This window comes from Etheostoma spectabile, chromosome 23, assembly GCF_008692095.1.
Source record: "Etheostoma spectabile isolate EspeVRDwgs_2016 chromosome 23, UIUC_Espe_1.0, whole genome shotgun sequence".
Taxonomy (NCBI): Eukaryota; Metazoa; Chordata; class Actinopteri; order Perciformes; family Percidae; genus Etheostoma; species Etheostoma spectabile.
Window position 1 is genome coordinate 21,963,701 of NC_045755.1, and position 20,402 is coordinate 21,984,102.

Consider the following 20,402-nt stretch of genomic DNA (forward strand, 5'->3'; position numbering starts at 1 on the left):
AACATCCAATAAAATTTTTTTTTTGTGTGTTTAGTTCCACTTGAAAGGTCTACTTTCTGTTCTGCCCACAGACTGTCAACATCATTAGAAATTATTTTGTTTTTTGTTCCACTTTACATTCAATAATTGTAAGTAACTTCTTGATTACAAATGCAGTAAGTGACAGCCAGTCAATAAAAACCCCTTGAGATCAATTGGTCTAGTTTTTACTTATTAAGTACATTTGGTATGAATGACAATGTGTCATTACATTTGATAATCTCATTTAACTTCAATTGGAGTGGATTTGAAATAGAATTTTAAAAATGCGATTAATCGTGAGTTAACTCACCATTACTATGCGATTAATCAACTAAAAAATGTTAATCGTTTGACAGCCCTAAAATAAATAAATAAATAAATATCAATACATTGACATCATTTATGAATTTCTTGACCCAAGTAATCTCCTTGTATTATGCAGCACTGTGGGCAAAACCATTAAAAAGTTAATTTCCAGCTTGACAAATCCAGTGATGAACCTTTGCTCTCCACGGTCACGGAACTGCTTTAACAAATTTTGCAGAGTCACCGTGGCTCTGTCCGGCACTTAGCACCGCCCACGATGATTGTGATTGGTTTAAAGACATGCCGATAAACCAGGAATGCTGTGTGCATTAGCCAGACCCTCCTCCGCAGCGCTGTGGAGGAAGGTCTGGCAACGCGAGACTTACCCAACCCCTATGGTGTGTGGAGCTAGATTTGTTTCTTTATTACATGCAAGAAAATAAATAATCTGAGAGAGAAAAAAAAAAAGGTTTGAGAGAAAAAGTTATCACACTGATAGCAAAAAAGCATTTTATGAGAGAAAAAAAGTCTTTGAGAAAAAAAGTTTTCATACCAATAGCAAAAAATAATAATATTTGAGACTGAAAAAATCTACGGGGTTTGGGGCTCTCCGTGTCCCGCTGGAGCCCCGATCAGATCAGGTCGAGGTCGGCAGCGAATGTTTCCACGCTGGCCGAGCCCCGCTGACGGCGGTCCGTCTGCGGCTGCAGGACCTGGAGCTCACCGCCAGCATTTCAGATTGACTGTAAAAAAGTGTTGAGATAATTAAAAGGGTTTTATTTAGAAGTGGACTGGCTGCTAGTTATGGTGTAATGATTCAGATGGACTCCCAAGACAAAACGGTGCTCACCTAAGTGGCCAAAAGGAGCGTGGCCCCGACCACGACACTAGTTTCACATCGAGAGAAAAATTCCTGAGACAAGAGCAAAAAATTACATCGAGAGAAAAGACTAGGGTTTAAAGAGAAAAACATTTCACACTGATAGCGAAAAATATAAATTTGAGGGTTTAAAAAAGTATTTTGAGAGAGATTTTTTTCCTCAGAAATTTAAACTCTTTTTAAATTTCAAATATTATATTTTTTCGATATTGGTATGAAAACTTTTTCTCTCAAACTTTTTTTTTCCTCTCAGATAATTTATTTTCTCGCATTTAATAAAGAAACAAATCTAGCTCCATAACAGTGTTGATTGATCACTGCTCTTTACTTTCCTCACGGCAAATCTCCTCTTGATACCAGCTCCTGTGTTTCTCCCTCCAGTTCTCTTCTCCTGGCGTGGAAATGCTGCCTGCTTACTTAACTGCTTACATTTAATGCTTACTTAAATGTTACTGCTGCAGCAGCCTCCTCGGTTGGCCTAGATACGTCACCCAAAAAAACAGATTCCACCAGCCGTACTGTCATTCACATTCAGGACAAATTATTTTTAAGAGTGTGAGAGAGAAGGATTCTACACATTAAAAGAACACTTATTTGTACAGTTGTTGCTCTCTCTACATGACGGAACAGTTTGTAGTGTTCCCTGTTATTAATTGACATATGAATACTTGAGTTAAAGGTTAACTACCGTTTTTTTTTCAACCTTGTCCTTATTTTCCTGTTTTTGTGTCCAAGTGACTGATGAGAGCAACAATCTTTGACATTGGTTCCGTATTAAGTGAGATCACTGCAGTCTGCAGCAGAGAAACAAGCTACAATGTAAGTAAATAGGACAATTGTCCAGCTTGTATTTACCTTCACAAAAGTGCTTGTTTTGCCGCTAACAGACTCATCAATATTCTGATAACATTATGGAAAGGATTTCTAATGAAGTCAACCATTCTGTTAAAGAGTAAGATACTTTTTTTAAACATAAAAACAGATGTGAAATTGCATTTACTAAACCCACCAGACTCCATGTAAATAAACAGTGATTTTAGCATCATAAAATACACTTCCTTCCAAGTCAACAGAAACAAAATAAAACTATGAAAAGACATTTAGGATGATCTTTCAACTTTTTTAACCATCACAACTCTAGTTTAGGTTAAATTAAACACAGTGTTTCCCAATTTACATGTGCAAATATGTTGGCTCTATACACGCTAAAAGTATTGCTTTTTTAAATAAAGTCTGGTGGGTTTAGCGCTAATGACTTTGGAGCTGTTCTGGTTAAACAGAAAGGTATCTAAGAGGTTTTAAAGGTCTATCTCTGAAGGGATCCTTTCTATAATGTTGTCAGACACATAGTACTTTTGTGAAGGTAAATACAGGCTGACTACAATACTGGACCGATGTCAAAGATTGTTGTTCCCATCAGTTACTTAGACACAAAAATATAGGAAAATAGGGTTGAAAAAAAACAGCAGTTACCCTTTAAGGCCAAAACTGTTTTGTGAGGTCAGAATGAGATTGACCTATGACCACCAAAATATAATTCATTCTTAAATCCAATTGGACGTTTGTACCAAATTTGAAGGAATTCCCTCAAGGTGTTCCTGAGATATGGCATTCACGAGAATGAGATGGATGGACGGACTGACTATAGACAATATATAAAGATGGACGTTGCATCTCCACTCCCTCCCACTTAAAGAAAATCCCAGATACAGGCGCCGCCATCTTGTGCAGGTGGCGTCATTTGGAGCCAGAGTCTGAGGAGTAATGACTGGAGTTGGAGCCGGGGTAACAAAGTCCCGCCCATACACTCGCTGGACTAAATTGCCTGTCAATCATGACACACAATCATGACAATCGTGACACACTTTTTATAGCATCAAACAACTTATCAAAACCAAGTGTAAAAATTTACACTTTAAAGGTCCCATGAGATGGTGCTATTTGGATGCTTTGTAGACTTAGACAATGTAGACTTATGTAATACGTGTGACGTCATGGCCCTGTGAAGGGCTGAGGTTCTTTAGGGACACCGGCAATTTGCACTCCCTCTTTCTATCAGTCCACAGAATCATTAAGTGCAGTGGGGTGTACTTAGGCCAAACATTTGCCTCGCGAGTGCAGATGACTGCAGCCGGAAGACAGGTTGCCATATAGGCGGCCTTAAAACAATTCCAGTCAGCTGTTGGGATAAACTCAAACTTAGAAAAGAGATAATGATTTATCTGTCATCAGGACATTAAGACATGCTACTGGTCTGAATGAAACCTAAATGACTTAAAGGACTGTCTTTGAGTGCAATATTGACTGTCACTGTTTTCTCCCATATTACTTTAGAGGAATGGGCATTTATTTGTACAATTTCTTTTCTTTTTTAGTTGGGTTTGTTCGTCTTATTTCATTTTAAATATATTTACTTTTATTAGCCATGTAAACGGAGAGGAATATAGTCTTTTTTGGAATAAGGACAAAAAACGAAATATGTGCATGCAAACGTAGTCAGGGACAGAAAAAAGCTCTGCATTCACAAAGAATCTGTCAATATGATACCTTACAACAGGGTTGAGTGGAGGTGAGCCGAGGTGCGCGTCTCAATTTGTGCTTTAGAACGGAACTGCTGTGAAACAAGTAGAAGATAATGTTATTATATCTCTGGTTCACAGCTTTGTTCTTAGCGCCAGGGGCGGATTTAGTCATTTTGAGGCCTAAGGCAAACACAGGCATGGGGCCCTTCACAACCCGTGTTCTCCCCCTTTTCAGTCCTTTTTTATCTGAGAAAGACGTGCTCTCTGTCTGACAGCTGTTTTGGCCAGAGTGCTGGATCATCTTCAAACATAACACATTGATTAGAAGGACTGCTACTCACAGGGTCTTGTTGCTGAGTATTATGTGTGTCACCATCTTCGTCATTGCCATAGTTATCATCATGGACAGTGAAAGCAGCAGTTCAGTAACCATCTCCATCCGAAGGATCCTGTAAGGTTGTCTTGTATGTAGCCCCCGCATTGCTAGCGCAACCTGGGCTGACGCTGCCCTTGGGTAGCTCCTCAGTGTTAGCATTGCTAGCGCAAGCACCGGCTTCTTGCTGCTCTTTAGTAGCGTTAATGTTAGTGTTGTCAGTAGCCGGCGTGAAAAAGGTTGTTACCTTTGGAAGTTTTGCTAAAAACGTTCTGCTTTCTTCCAGCTGTATCAACTTAATGATTTTTTTAATTTACACACTCTTGTCACAACATAGGGAAGCACAGTGCTCTTGCCAGACCGACACACTATCTACACACTGTTGGGTGGAATAAGAAAGCTAACTTCATTAGCTAACATTTACCAGCAGTCGCAGCGGGGGTTGTTCTGTCCCTCCACTCTTTTTGCAAACACATAACGTTAACAGCCCCGGATTGTATGGCATCTTAGCAATGACTACAATTCACAGCGCTGACGGATTATTTTTGGTTCTAAAACCACTTCAGCGGAGTGTGGATGGGCAGTTGGAGCATGCGCAGATGCTTAACCCGACCATACTCTGGTTCAGGTGTATACATGCAGGAATACCTCGGGCAGTGGTTACATGGCACTTGAGAATCGGGGTAATGCCTTAACCCGAATATAATCGTTTTTTTTCAACTGCATGTGAGTGGCAGGATTTGGGGCCAAAAATGTGAGCTGACAGTCATGGGCTATGCAAGGTTATTTTGGCATACATGGTGTTTTTTATTATTTAATCTCTTAAAGTGTAAAGGGCACGGTGTTGTTTAATTCCAAATGTAATGGTAAAAAACAACATTATAAAAAGAAAAACTAGACTCATGAGTCAACAGCCACACAAGATGCTCTGTGAGACTGTACTGCTCCTTGGAGCTAAATGCTAACATTCTCATGCTAACATTCTCACAATTAAACGCTAATGTTCGGCAAGTACATCTGGTAACATTGGCAGCCAGCATTAACACAAAAAAAACCCACGTTTCATTAAAAGGTAGGGAGGAAGGAGGAAACAACTCTGAAAAACATGAACTTTTATGATTTTCTTTTTTAAATTAGTTCTGAAAACCCTTACAAAACAAAACCCAGGGACAAACAGAAAGACAATTTACTGCTTCTCCCGAGATCACTCCCCCCCCCCCCCCCCCCCTTCACATTTCATGTGTGATGTCATAGCTTGAGGCCACAGGTCTTTGACTTTCTTGTCCATCCGCAGTCTGTATACAAGGCATCCAAACAGAAACCGGGCACAACCGGGCACTACCTGCCCCCCCCCCCCCCCCCCCCTCGGCTCTCGCTTCATAAGATGATAAAAAGTGCTACAACTACAGACAGACTACGACAAATGCTTAGAGTATGTACAAACGCACATTCTGTGGTTTTATTTCTTACAGCTGCTCAAACCCCCCACACACACCCACACACACAAAAAGGACTGCACTGTACAAGAACTTAAAACTACTTTTGCTGGTCAAGGACATTTATATTTAGAATGCAGAGCTTTATCTTGAGTCCACACACACACACACACACACACACCACACACACACACACACACACACACACACACACACACAGACACACAGACACACAGACACACAGACACAGACAGTCACACAGTCCTGTCCCGGTGATAGGAATAATCCAGTAGGGGACCTTTACAGTACACCAGGTCCAAACTGTAATGGCGACTCAGCCCCTGCTCCTCCATCCAGTTCTGATGGCACCCTGGGACCTGGTTTGGGTTGTATCCAATACATCTGATATGGTCTGACTTGGACTGATATCATTCAGATTAGACTGAAATCCACTTCAGGTCAGGTCAGACCAGCTCCTTTCTTCTTCAACACCCCCCTTTCTCTGATTCTACGGTCGGTCTGTCACCATGGCGCTCTGAAAACCCAAGATTCAGTTTCACTCAAGACTAAACATACAGGATGTGTTTCAAAGCTCATCAGGTCATTCTAGATGTCTGAGGGAAAAGTTTGATCTCACCAAAAGTTTTGCAAGATCTTGCTAGACCTCCCAAGATCAACTTCAGAATAAAAGCCCCAAGTAATTGTTTTTAGAATTTTTGTAGTACTGTAATTTGTTATTTAATGGGTATTAATCATACCTAATAAGTGAGAATACCAGAAGGTGTCAGAAAAGTAATGTGTCATTTTAAGCTGTAAATTATAATGCACTGTCAATATATCTACATATTAAAATAATATTGTGATCCTAAAGTAAAGGTACTTAATACAGTAAAGTACAGTACAATTATACTTTCTGCACACTGTCTCCAAATCATTAATTTATTCTGCTAATTATTCAATTAATGGAATAGATGGAAGAGTGATCTTGGAAAACTGTTCCTTTAATAATATACAGTCCCTGACAAAAGTCTTGTCGCTTGTGTACAAATTGACCTGAAGTGCCGCTGAAATATATTTCAAATCAAGATTTATTTACAAGAAATGGCTCATTTTAATCCCAACAGCTTTTGTAATAATGTTTCAGTGCAAAAAGAAAGTATTCTAATATTCACAGCTTGGTAAAGCCCATTGAGTCAATTTTTGCAAAGACATAAGTGTTGTCGCCTTGTCATATGAGCTTCACCTGTGTCTAATAATGGATCAATTAGGTCTCAGGTGTGTATAAAAACAACCCCAGTACACTAGACCTTCACATCAACTGCAACTAGACATCTGCAAACATGCCTAAGATTCACCCTGAGACTAAAGTTTTGATTATCAAGAGACTGAAGACCAGATCCAACGCTGATGTGGCAGACACCTTCAATGTGTCTCAGCGTCAAGTACAGAGGATTAAAAAAACATTTGAAGACACTGGAGATGTTTTTGACAAGCCCAGGTCAGGCAGACCCCGCAAGACAACTGCTCGAGAGGACCGTTTGTTGGCTCGAAAATTCAAGACCAGCCCATTTTCCACTGCAGCAGAGCTCCACCAAACCTGGTCCCCTGAAGTCCCTGTGTCAACCAGAACGGTTTGTCGGATTCTGTCTCAAAATGGCCTCCATGGTCGAATCAGTGCCCAGAAGCCAGCACTAAACAAAAGACAATTGAAAAACCGTGTGGCATTTGCCAAGGCCCACAGCTTGCTAAAGGATGGACGCTGGAGAAGTGGAAGAAAATGGATTTTTCAGATGAATCTTCTGTTGAATTACACCACAGTCGCCGCAAATATTGCAGGAGACCTACTGGAGACCGCATGGATCCAAGATTCACCCAGAAAACAGTGAAGTTTGGTGGCGGAAAAATCATGGTCTGGGGTTACATCCAGTATGGGGGTGTGCGAGAGATCTACAGGGTGGAAGGCAACATCAATAGTCTCAAATACCAAGAAATCTTAGCTACCTCTTATATTCCCAACCATAAAAGAGGCCAAATTCTCCAGCAGGATGGTGCTCCATCGCATACTTCCATCTCCACTTCAAAGTTCCTCAAGGCGAAGAAGATCAAGATGCTCCAGGATTGGCCGGCCCAGTCACCAGACATGAACATCATTGAGCATATGTGGGGTAGGATGAAAGAGGAAGCATGGAAGACCAAACCAAAGAATATTGATGAACTCTGGGAGGCAGAAAGACTGCTTTCCTAGCTATTCCTGATGACTTCATCAATACATTGTATGAATCCTTGCCAAACCGCATGGATGCAGTCCTTCAAGCTCATGGAAGTCATACAAGATGCACCGCTATTTCATTTGCTGACATATTTTAGTATTTGCAGTACATTTGTTCAATTTCTGTATAGGCGACAAAACTTTTGTCTTGCCAAAATTTGACCTTTCTGTCTTGTTTAAATGATAAATCTTGTTTCAGTGAAACTAATTTATTTCAGTGCATTGAACATCATTTGGGAGGGTTTTAGCTTTTCATATGAGCTATTTCTTACACCAATTGATTAATTAAAAGTCAGGTTAATAGCAGGTGTCTCTACAAAATAGATAAGCGACAAGACTTTTGTCAGGGACTGTATGTTTGTAATGTCTTTATGTGATATTTTGAATAGTTTTTTTGCTAATATGTTTTACTGGACCAAACTAAAGTATTCTCGTCAGTTAACGGCAGAGGAGATGCTTTTATGTGCTTTAATCCTGAAGAGTTTTGAACCACGGGTCTTGTGTTGGTGGTCGTTATGGGACATAAGATAAATATTTCTTGGGATAACTGAAGTTTTTCCATTTTCCTGCTATTTGAAATATTTTCTTCCTTCTGGGTCTTTTTTGTCTGAATGAATAATGTCCTCATGCTGCGTTCCATGAAGTTGGAAATCTCCACCTCATACTATGAAAACTGTGACTGTGACAACCTTACAGAACAATGTTCCAATTTAAAAACATCCCTAACTGAATTTATAGAGCATTATTCCCAACCTCCTTCCAGTTTTAATGTCTCTGGGATCTCTCTTTCTCTTTCCCAACTTAAATCCATGGACTGTAAAAATACTGGACGAAGCATCCGGGTCTGTAAAGTGAAGCCTTAAACATCCATTCCATCTAACTTCCAGCAGGGGGCGAGTCCACTGGCTCCAAAAAAAAGTCTGTTTCTATAGAAGTCTAAGGAAAAAATGACCCTACTTCTACCATGATTTACCTCAGTAAATTGCTAGTTTTAAGTCTTCTTTAATACAACATGATGTTCATTTGTGTAAATTATGGTCCCATTGATTTTAAATGTAGACGATAAAGCAGGGGATGCTTTAGAGACGTGGCTACACAGAGACTTAGCAATGCTAACCATGCTAACAAAGTGGACATTAAAGGTCCCATGACATGGTCCTCTTTCGATGCTTTTATATAGAGACCTTAGTGGTCCCCTAATACTGTATCTGAAATGTCTTTTATACAGACCTTAGTGGTCCCCTAATACTGTATCCGAAGTCGCTCTCCCAAAATTCAGCCTTGGTGCAGAATTACAGCCACTGGAGCCAGTCCCAATATTAGCTTTCTTTAGTATGTGGCATTTCTGAGTCTGTAGCTTTTGAGGAGGAGTGGGAGAGGGAGTGGGGGGGGGGGGGGGGGGGGCAAAGTGGAGGCAAGTGGCCTTGACCAACTGCCACTTAACTTGTTTGAAAGCTATGATGTCTCTTTCTCATGGGTGGGCCAAATTCTCTGGGCGGGAAGGCAGCGAAAGGGGAGGTAACCTATAAGGGGCAAGATTCCAGATCGGCCCATCTGGGCTTTCATTTTCACAAAGACAGAGAGGGCTTGGTTCACACCTATCACCATTTCAAGCCACTGGGGGACCATAGGCAGGCTGGGGGATTTCATAGTAATGTTTAAAAACCTCATGAAGTGACCTTTCCATGCCATGGGACCTTTAAAATAGCGGTAAACTTGTTTTTGGGCCTGTGTTTTCTTCTTAAACTTAGACCCATTAACTGGAATATCTGGGTTGCCTTAAAATGTCTTGTTCAGTGTTATGCTAACCAAGCTGTCAAACTAGCACTAGTGTTAGCTGGTTACTTGAGGGGAAGTCTGCTGATTTTCTCTTCTGCTGTATGCAGGTGAATGCCTCCAGTAGCCAGAGGTCTGTGTTTATCGTCCGGTAAAATTCAGATGGATGCGTCGCTTCAGAAAGGTTGAAAATCTACACTTTAGAAAATCTGCATTTAGCTTAGCAGCATTGCAACCATGAACAATACTGGTTTGGCCATGCCATCCTCTCCAGCTCTACCCTCTTGTCTAAAATCATTACATTTGCAAAAAAACAAGTTGCCGATGCCCGTTTCGCCCAACTCAAGGCTTCAGAACAGCAGTCCACAAACCAATAGGCGACGTCCCGGGTGCTACTTCCATTATGTTTACAGTCTATGCTTAAAACTCATAATTTCTGCCATAACTTTCAATTCATTGCTTATTCTGTCCTTATCCAGCTGCCGTATTGATCTCAGTCTTGTGTGGCTAAGGTTTTATTAGTTTGGAGAAACCAGGAAGTTGCTTCATATCCTCCTGGATGCATTTTTTTTTAAATTTATGCTAACAATATATCTATAGTTTTATCATTCTGATGTCTATACTGTAATTTTATATATAATATAACCCCCTGAGAAATATGTGATATTGGGTAATAAAACTGACCTGTTTTCTCTCTCTCTCTCCCTATCTGTATTCTACCATGTGTGAGTGTGTGTGTCTGTGTGTGTGTGTGTGTGTGTGTGTGTGTGTGTGTGTGTGTGTCTGTTTGTAGCCTCTCACCACTGGCCCTTGGCAGCGGTGCTCCTCCTCTGCTGTGAAATGCTGTAGATCTCCTGCAGCTGTTTCTTCTGTTCGTCGCTGAGTGGAGCTGTCAAACACTGGTACCAGGCTGCATCAGTGTTCTGGACCCCTAACACACAAAGACACATACAGAGACAGACACACACAGACACACACAGTGTGAACAGCTCTGGCAAAATAAACCAGCATGTAATCGAACATAGAAAAGAAAAGAAAAGAACAAACCTAACCTAACCCTAAAAAAACATTTAAGCTGACACCTGGTCTTATATTGGAACAATAACTTACGGAGCAGGGCGGAGGTGAAGAAGCGATACTCGTCCTCTCCGTTGTCGTAGTCCAAAGGCGTGCTGTATTCCTCCAAGGGGGTTCCCTCAAAGCCGTCGTCATCCCAGTAGTCATCTTCGTCTTCATCATCATCATCCTCGCTGGCCTGGCCCGTTGCCATGCTGGACTGCTGCTGCATGTCGTTATGGTTCTCGTTCACCTCATCCTCATCGCTGGGAATCTCCTCTGCCCATACACAGAGTAATACAGCCGTTAGGATCAAAGCCCTAATAATGTATTAATAATTGTATAGCGTCATTGTATTTACATCACATTGCACAAACTGTTTCTTGACTCTATATAAGATAAGACTAAAACTTAAATAAAATAAAACTTTATTGTCTGATCACACAGAAAATGTTCATGCATCGTCTGCTCCAACAGTCAACAGGTAACATTAAAAAATCTCACACATAAAAACAAGCATTTGTATGTTCACCTAACATTGTCACCTTCAGTCACACACACAAGACCGCTGCAGTTGGTAGCGGCAAATCAAGCTACATTGTAAGTTCATAGGACAATTGTCTAGCTTGTATAACCTTCACAAAAGTGCTTGTTTTGCTGCTGACAGACTCAGATTAATATTCTAAGTGTCTGATAACATTAAAGAAACGATCCCTTCAGAGATAGACCTTTAAAACCTGTTTGAGACCTTTCTGTTTAACCAGAAACAGCTCTCAAGTTGCTAGCGCTAAACCCACCAGACTCAATTTAAAAAAGCAATACTTTTAGCGTGTAGAGCCAACATGTTTTCACATGTAAATTGGTAAGCTATGTGTTTCAACCAAAAGTTGAGTTGTGATGCTTGGAAAAGTGAAAAGACAACCCAAAACAGTTTTGCAAAGTTTAATTATTAAGTTTATTTACATGGAGTCTGGTGGGTTTGGCAAATACAATTTGTGGAATGTTTTTATGTTTAAAAACAGGATCTTACTCTTTAACAGAAAGGTTGCCCTCCTTCGAAATCCTTTGATTTTGTCAGAGCCGTTTATATAGAGAGTTTGGCCAACTCAAATCCTGGGCCCCATATTGTATTACCATCATCAGATGACTCTACAGTGTAACCGTATGGAACGAATATGCTATCTTGAAATAAATGTCTTAATTTCACCATAAACACACATAGACACATTATTCTCTTAGTTTGTCAATATGCAAAAGGCCCTTACGGAAATATTCCAGTGCATATTTACCTTCTATATGGTAAATGGGCCTCTAAAAAAGGCCCATTGTAGTGACATGGTTGTCTCCGAGCAGTGTTTACCTTTCTAATAAGTCCGCTAGTATACGTCCAGTTAGCTTTGTGTGTAACGTAACAAAAATCCACCCATCACATAGTAGCGTAGCTTAATATTTCATTCAATAAAATTATGGTACAAAAGAAGGACTCATGCCATAGGTCTTATGTTGACACGTGGACGTAGATAGTTAGGAAATTCCAAAGGCTGTTGTAATATGGCTATAGACGTATAGACGATAGACGTAAGTAGGCTAGACTAACGCTGTTGTGCTAACGTTAGCAAACTGCAGCGCATCGATAGCAAGCGGTCTTAACTTGTGAAAAGCTAAACAAGGTGAAAGCTGAGTTTCACTTTCTCTCCAATATTATTATAAACATAACAAAGACACCTGGACTCGATCAAAAGCCATCTGATATGGCAAGATCACAAGTACATGAGTGCTAGCTAAAAAACTAACACTTGCTAACTTCAAACTTCATTCATTTCTAAAGCAGTGTTAGAACTTTTTTGACAGCATGGTACACTACATGGTATTACTATATTTGTCCAGTGTAATGTATTATCATACGTCAAAGAGAGAACTTTACCAAACACAATAATGAGCAGTCATTTGCGCTCCAGTTTGCTCTTTTCACATTCAGCTCCCATAGTTTTTGCATTTTTTGGTTCATGTGGAAGCTTGAGAAATCTTTTGCCGTTTCCCTGTCTTTCATTGCTGACAACAGCGCAAACATTGGGCTTTTCTTCAGTGATTTATTCAATTTTTTAAAATAATTTATTAAATTCTTTCCAATTTTCCCTCCACTCTATTAATGGAAATCGAATGAATGTTGGTATACAACATGGAGTCTGCGAGACACGTGACCACCTCAGAACCAACTGCATAACAGGATAGCTCAGAACATTTGATTCTCTAGTGGTCAAACTCTTTACATAAACGGCTCTATAAATTGCTCTGGATTTGATCAGAATACAGAATAGAAAATCTGCTTAGAAATAAATGAAATATTGGATAGTATGAGAAATTCTATCTTATAATTGATGGCCTAGTGCAGGGGTGGTAAACTTGTGGCTCTTTGGCTGACCTGTGAGGGTGTGGGCTGTTCAGTTTGTGAAACATGTTTTAGATAAGGAAAAACACATTTGAATGCATCATTTACAAACAAAAAAAATTACTGTTTTAGTTTTGAGAAAAGATCCTGCAACCTGATGAAAATGAGCGAGCATAGAACCCCTTACTGATTCATTGATTGTCAAGTTTCCCACTTAGTCAATCTAAGTAGGGTCATTACATCTGGAAGTCACTGCTGCTGTTGTAGTGTGGACGTGCATGTATTGTGTGGCTCTTTGCTATGATGCTCTTTATGTTGAGCTGGTTGGCCACCCCTGGATTGGTGCATATATAAAAAACTATCAGCCTGTTTACTGATTTCAAGAAAACAAAACTTGCTATATTGAGATCTACAATACCTTTTCATATCTACTGTATACAGTCTTACTATATTAGTACTCTTAAGCTGAATTTAAAACACATACCTACACACTAAAGCTTAGTTAGGTGATATTTGCTCCGTAACATTGTCCTTTCATATCCTTGCCTTGTGACTGGGAGCAGATTTGAAAACTGAACACGTTCAACATTTGCTGGAAAACAATGTAAGATTTCTTTTTAAGAATACACAATTCGGAACCATTTAATGTAGTGGAATCAATGCATTTTAGATACCAGGCCAGAGGAGAAACTCTTAGCCGCCAGTGTAGCGATAAGTTAATTCATCAGTCTGCCCCACAAGCAGTAGACAAGGTTTGGGACTCTAATCCTATTCGCTTGACTGAAGCAAAGTAAGAGCCTGTGAGGGAAGAGAACGTGAATGTGGTGCAATTAATTTGAGCCATGCTCAGTGCTGAATGAAGATTTGAGAAGTGGAAGATCTGTTGTTGGCAGAAATGGAGAATCTCATTTCATTATCGCTAAGCCTATTTCTTTTTTTCTCTCTAGTTTTACATTAGTCCCTTTGCTTCTGTCCTGCACGCTATCTTCCCAACTTTTCTTCCGTTCTTTTCTTTACTTTCCAAACATCGCCCTTGTTCTGTGCGCGGCTGATCCTTTCTCACCGTTCTGGTCTTCTTCCTGTGCTCCTGCATGGGTCAGCAGGTCCGGTTTGTTGACAAGGCGGGAGGCGTAGAGGTGTTTGAGGCCCAGGAACAGGAGCAGGATGGAGGGGATGATCTGGGCGGCGACTCCCTCCAGCACTGCCGGCCGACTGGGCAGCTCCATCAGCACGCTCAGGCCGATGATGCACATCTTACGGTCATGGAGCCTAGGGGATGAATGAATAAACGAATAAGGGCAACTGAAGCTGTGGAGTCTTAAAGTGCTCATATTATGCTTTTTTCCCTTTCTTTTATTGTGTCATTTATCTTTTTTTGTGCATGTTATAAGTTAAAGTGAACAAGCCCAAAGTCCACCCCAAAGGCACTTACTATCTCCAAAAAAAAAACATTCTATCCAGCTCTAACAGCTCTATTGTAGTCCAATAAACCAGATGCAAGACTAGACAAGATATTGTCCCACACATAACTGGTGGCGTTGCGCTACACAATCAACGCCGGCCGCCATACATTGCGTTTCATTATTAATCTTTTAAATATTGTGTATTTAAAACACGCATTTCCTTTCCCTGCTTTCCTCCGTCTCTCTGTCCACACGCGCACGTGCACGCACACGCACAACACGCACACGCACACGGTCAGTCTTGAAACTCTCCGTTGGCCTGCAAGCTAAAAAAACCAAAATTCTGGTCGGTAACCCCTTGTGGGTATCGGTGGGGGGGAAAACAAAAGGCGGAGAGACAACTTTCCCGCTATTAAAAACAAAGGGACCTGTCCTTTAAAAACGGCTTTCGGACTCTGGATTTAGTGTTTTCGAGTTTTGCCAACCGGAACGGTAAAAACATCCTATTGCGGTGAAAGGGGGAAATTTAAAGACAACCTTTATCCCCCCCTGGTTTGAGCCTGCCATGGGGGTTTCCCCAACCGATATTTGAGGGGGTCTGGTTGTGGGGCAGCCAAACCTCCCCCCTCTTGTCTTTTTTTGGAAAAACAGAACCCCTTTGGTTAAAATTTTTTATTTTTAAAGCCCCAACCCACAAAACCCTATGAAGAGTTTTTGGTTAAGATACCCTTTTTGTTTAAAAGATTTTTCTTCATTCCAACCCCCTACAAAAAGGTGCCATTATTAGGAATAATGGAAAACGCGGAGGCAAAAAACCGTTGGACGATGACACTTTCCAGGCACCACTTGACACAAAAACACCAATGGTTCATGATCTGTGTAATTTTTTAATACCAATATCCAACTGAAATAAATGCGCTTTTATTTTGGGGGTTTAAATTTCGCCCTTTTAAATCAAAAAGTTGTCGGTACCCTTCAATAAATTAAATTCAATTTTATTTATATAGCCAAAACACAAGAACAGAATCCTTTGCGCTTTTCATGAAAGACGGTTAGACCGTATCTGTGCTATTTTTTTTTTTACAAAACCCCCAACAGTTCCCACCAAGAGAAACCGGCCAGAGGCAGGAAAAAACTTCTTTAAAGAGGCAGAACTATCTCAGGGGGGGGGGGGCACTCCCAAAATTTGGGGGGGGAAGAAAGAGATAGAGAGAAAGGAGAGACAGGGAAATTGCACAGGGGCTGCGCAGAAAGGGGAGGCAGCAGTGACCCCAAAACCACGATCCAAACTCCACAATCCAAGCCAGAACACCTCGGAAGCGTGGGAGGAGAGGAGGGGGGCAAGATTTGGGGGAAGAGGACAAGACCCCGGGAAAGGGAAAAAGTCGTGTTATAACTCATTAAATGAATGGGTTCACGGGAAAGAGAAGGAGGGAAAGGTGTCAAGAATCAGGGGAAGTCCCCCCACATTTAAACCTATAGCGAATAAAAGGGATGTTCAGGATTTTCCCGGCCACCTAACATGCTTATCAAAGGGGAAAGTTTAAAGCCTACTCGTGGAGACATTCTCCTCCGTACCCAAAAAACCCGGGTTCCTCGGAGGGGATTTAAGTAAACCTCTGGCCCCTTTCCTCCACCTTTCCATACTGTCATTCCTTGTGGACCAAAAACCAAAAACAAATTAAAGGTTGTAGCACAAGTCTTGCGGATTAAAAACCCCAAAAAGCCGGGGCAAGTGTCCAAAAATCCTGGGTCCGTACACGACACCCAAAAAACAAAACCATGGGGAACAGCCCATCAGATTTGGGTTTTTCCAGCGGGTTTCAATGATTTTCTTAGCCTGTAAGTCCAACAATTAAACCCAATTTTTTTTGGGTTTCAGGCTAAAGGGTTGCAATCATTTGAATCAAACCAGGTAACATCTACAAAAGGGGAAATTTTGGGAAAGTAAAATTTTCCGGAAATGACCAAAAGGGGACACCCAGCCGTGGAGATATGTACCTTTTAGCTTTAGTGGGGGAAAAATGCATAAGGCGTTAATTTTTTTCAGTGGTGCATTTCACGGCGGTGAGTGGGCCTAAAGAAAGGTATAAACTGCTAAAGGCTGGATTGTTGAAATTCGACTGTAAAACCGGTCTGGGTTTGATACTGATAAAGCCTAGGCCCCCAACCCCGGCCCTATTTCAAACATTTTGGGCTAAACCCCATGACCTTTCGTTCAACCTCATATTGGGTTCCCCACCATTTAAGTCCCAGCAACAACAAAAGAAAAAAAAGAACTCGCTCTTTATCTCCACTCCAAAATTTTTTTTCGTTCAAAAAACGAAAAGTAAAAAACAAAAAAACAGAGGGACGTGACACAATAGGAGAGGGAGAAAAAGGGGGGGCAAACCTACGCCCGAGTTGTCCCTTTACTTTTAGTAGCAAAAAGGCATGAAGGCGTTATTTTTCATGTGGTGATTTTTCAGGGGAAGAGAATAACGGGCGTGGGGCAATTTTTTGACCCTGCAGTATTAAGGCGGGTGGGCCCCAAAAAACATTGCGCAACAAATGGCTCTGGCTTCCTTCAAAGGCTTTACATTTTCTTGCTATTTTTGGTTTTAAAAAAAAAACGAAATTTGGACATTAACATTCTGACCCAATTTGGTTTGGAACGCTGGTTGTTTGCCGTCTAACGGTAAAACGGGACCTTGCAACTCACACTGACACCCCTTTTTGGGGCTTTTCATTCACGTTGTCTCGTTCTCTGAGATTAAGATACTAATGTTACCATGGCAACTACCAGCAACGTGCGGAGTATACATGCTGCCTCCTATTTATGCCCAGTATACCAGAATGATGATGAGATGTGTGGTTTGGGCATGTTTAAAGTTAAAACGGAAATTAGTTCTTCCACTGGAGCTAAAAACACTTGGGTGCATGGAGATCCCTTTTTGCTCAAAACTCTGCTTGAAAACCAAAACGTAACAATGTAAATGTAGCCTAGCTAATACCTGTGATTCCTACCCTAACGAGTTCAAAACAACAAAGGCCTCCCTCTTACCCCAGGAAGAACTCCGTGTCATTCATCCACTGGTTGATGAAGTGGGCGGTGATGGGCTGAGGGTTGAGCTGGAAGTGCATGTTTTCCAGAGTGTGAATGAGCAGGGCTGGGTTGTAGTAAAGAGCAGCGATGGCCACCTGCAGGCACATGGTCCTCAGCTCACTGGACTTCACTCCCCGCATCAAACGCTCCAAAACAACTTCCACAAAAAGAGGGATGCACTGTACGTAGGAAAAAACAGAGAAATTTGTCTGTGGCTACTCCCACAGTTCACCATTTAGTTTTCCTTTTACCTTCACAACACCATATATACATTCAGCATTGCAACCACCACTGTGTTACAGACTACAGTTTAATGTGTTATGTTGTTTATGTTTTAGTTTCCAAATAAATATTGTTTAAACGACTTTAACTCTTGATTGGTTTCCTGCTTTTTCGAGTTCAGTGAGTCTGGACTGTGACACGTAAAAAAAAATGAGTTGACATTTCAGAATCTTTTTAATCACTGTAAATTTAGCCGAGTAATAAAGATTTTTCATTTGTTTACAATCTTTCGTTTCCCTACCACGTTTAGAATCCATAAACATTTTGATAATATGGAATAATATTAAATAATAAAAAGGACCAAGATGTGTTTCAGTGTGGCTTTTTTGCCAACTATATTTGAATGTATTGTTTATTTGTATTGTTTTCCCCTGGATGAGATAAGAATTAGAAAGCAGCAGTACACCCAAAGATTGATGAGGTTCAGATAAAATAAGTTGTAATTTGAGGGCTGGTTGTGTTGTAAAATGATTCTAATTTCAAATGACACTACAACAAGGAAACCATCTTCCAATGAACTACCTTATACACTCACCGGCCACTTTATTAGGTACCCCATGCTAGTAACGGGTTGGACCCCCTTTTGCCTTCAGAACTGCCTCAATTCTTCGTGGCATAGATTCAACAAGGTGCTGGAAGCATTCCTCAGGGAGTTTGGTCCATATTGACATGATGGCATCACATAGTTGCCGCAGATTTGTCGGCTGCACATCCATGATGCGAATCTCCCGTTCCACCACATCCCAAAGATGCTCTATGGATTGAGATCTGGTGACTGTGGAGGCCATTTGAGTACAGCGAACTCATTGTCATGTTTCAAGAAACCAGTCTGTGATGATTCCAGCTTTATAACATGGCGCGTTATCCTGCTGAAAGTAGCCATCAGAAGTTGGGTACATTATGGTCATAAAGGGATGTACATGGTCAGCAACAATACTCAGGTAGGGCGTTGCGTTGCAACGATGCTCAATTGGTACCAAGGGGCCCAAAGAGTGCCAAGAAAATATTCCCCACACCATGACACCACCACCACCACCAGCCTGAACCGTTGATACAAGGCAGGATGGATCCATGCTTTCATGTTGTAGACGCCAAATTCTGACCCTACATCCGACTGTCGCTGCAGAAATCGAGACTCATCAGACCAGGCAACGTTTTTCCAATCTTCTATTGTCCAATTTCGATGAGCTTGTGCAAATTGTAGTCTCAGTTTCCTGTTCTTAGCTGAAAGGAGTGGCACCCGATGTGGTCTTCTGCTGCTGTAGCCCATCTGCCTCAAAGTTCGACGCACTGTGCGTTCAGAGATGCTCTTCTGCCCACCTTGGTTGTAACGGGTGGTTATTTGAGTCACTGTTGCCCTTCTATCAGCTCGAACCAGTCTGGCCATTCTCCTCTGACCTCTGGCATCAACAAGGCATTTCCGCCCACAGAACTGCCGCTCACTGGATGTTTTTTTTTTTCGGACCATTCTCTGTAAACCCTAGAGATGGTTGTGCGTGAAAATCCCAGTAGATTAGCAGTTTCTGAAATACTCAGACCAGCCCTTCTGGCACCAACAATCATGCCACGTTCAAAGTCACTCAAATCACCTTTCTTCCCCATACTGATGCTCGGTTTGAACTGCAGGAGATTCTCTTGACCATGTCTACATGCCTAAATGCACTGAGTTGCCGCCATGTGATTGGCTGCTTAGAAATTAAGTGTTAACGAGCAGTTGGACAGGTGTACCCAATAAAGTGGCCGGTGAGTGTACATGAAGTATGTAGCTGTTTTAATTACTCAACCCTAATTTCTCATAATTGAAAACCAAGTATCCCATATTCAACTATATCAACTATGATAGGCTGGGAGCACCTTCATTTCTCTGTATGCTACAGTGGAACAGTGAAAACACACCAGCGTAGATACGATGCCTGATTGAACACCTGGCCGTGTATACCGGCCGCATATATCTCAGCACTGGTCACAAGGTGATCCTTCTTTCTCTCTATCCCCGATAGAAAGAGAGAGGATGAGTGGGGAAAACGGTGGTAATAGTAGCCTATATGTTTTTGTGGTGAGTGTGTGTGTGTGTGTGCGCGTGTGTGTGTATGTCACTCTCTCTCCGTCCGTTGGTCTCTCTCCAGCCAAAATCCCAAACCATGAACCTAGGTGTTTCATTTTGAAATGAGTTTTATTTTTTGTAAAGTATCCGGCTGCACTGTGGTCTTCCTGTATGTAATTACCTGCCTGGCTTGACACATACGCTCACGTGTCACGCAAGAAATAGAGGTGACGGAGCAATGATCGCAGCCTGTCCGCTGCACGCCCAGTATGAACAGACAGATTGGAAAACATGGGTGCCAAAATAAAAATAACTGCGCAATGCAACTATTCAAGACAGGGAGACAGTCCTGGAACAAAACATTCACTTATGCTGCTGCCTACATTCCCTAAATCTGTAGTTAACAGTTAAAAAAAGATTGTTAGAGCGTAGATATACTGTATGTTAAATTGTTATTGGTGGCCACGCGGCTTACGTCAGTCTCTGGGTCAAGGCAGGGCAAGCACTTCTTCCTCGTTTCCCCCTAAAAAAAGATGTATTGCTTCCCCCAACTCAACTGT

At 41.4% G+C, this 20,402-nt stretch overlaps 1 protein-coding gene and 1 long non-coding RNA gene across 4 annotated transcripts in view; one reads left to right on the plus strand and one right to left on the minus strand.

The window, feature by feature from the left end:
* Positions 1-1,100: 1,100 nt before the first annotated feature.
* LOC116672912 (uncharacterized) lies at positions 1,101-20,132 on the plus strand. The gene is made up of 3 exons (XR_004327681.1): positions 1,101-1,113; positions 2,190-2,191; positions 19,950-20,132. It is a non-coding gene; the product is annotated as an uncharacterized LOC116672912 (long non-coding RNA).
* ipo8 (importin 8) overlaps positions 5,534-20,402 on the minus strand; it is a 50,585-nt gene continuing 35,716 nt past the window's right edge. For 2 of the 3 annotated variants that reach the window (XM_032504863.1, XM_032504862.1), the window contains exons 21-25: positions 17,475-17,695; positions 14,092-14,297; positions 10,694-10,918; positions 10,385-10,514; positions 5,534-6,073 (exon numbers count right to left, since the gene is read on the minus strand). In XM_032504863.1, coding sequence (XP_032360754.1) covers position 6,073; positions 10,385-10,514; positions 10,694-10,918; positions 14,092-14,297; positions 17,475-17,695 — 783 coding nt within the window. In that variant the 3' untranslated portion in view covers positions 5,534-6,072. The remainder of the gene's footprint in view (positions 6,074-10,384; positions 10,515-10,693; positions 10,919-14,091; positions 14,298-17,474; positions 17,696-20,402) is intronic. The other variant, XR_004327673.1, reaches the window with a different exon arrangement.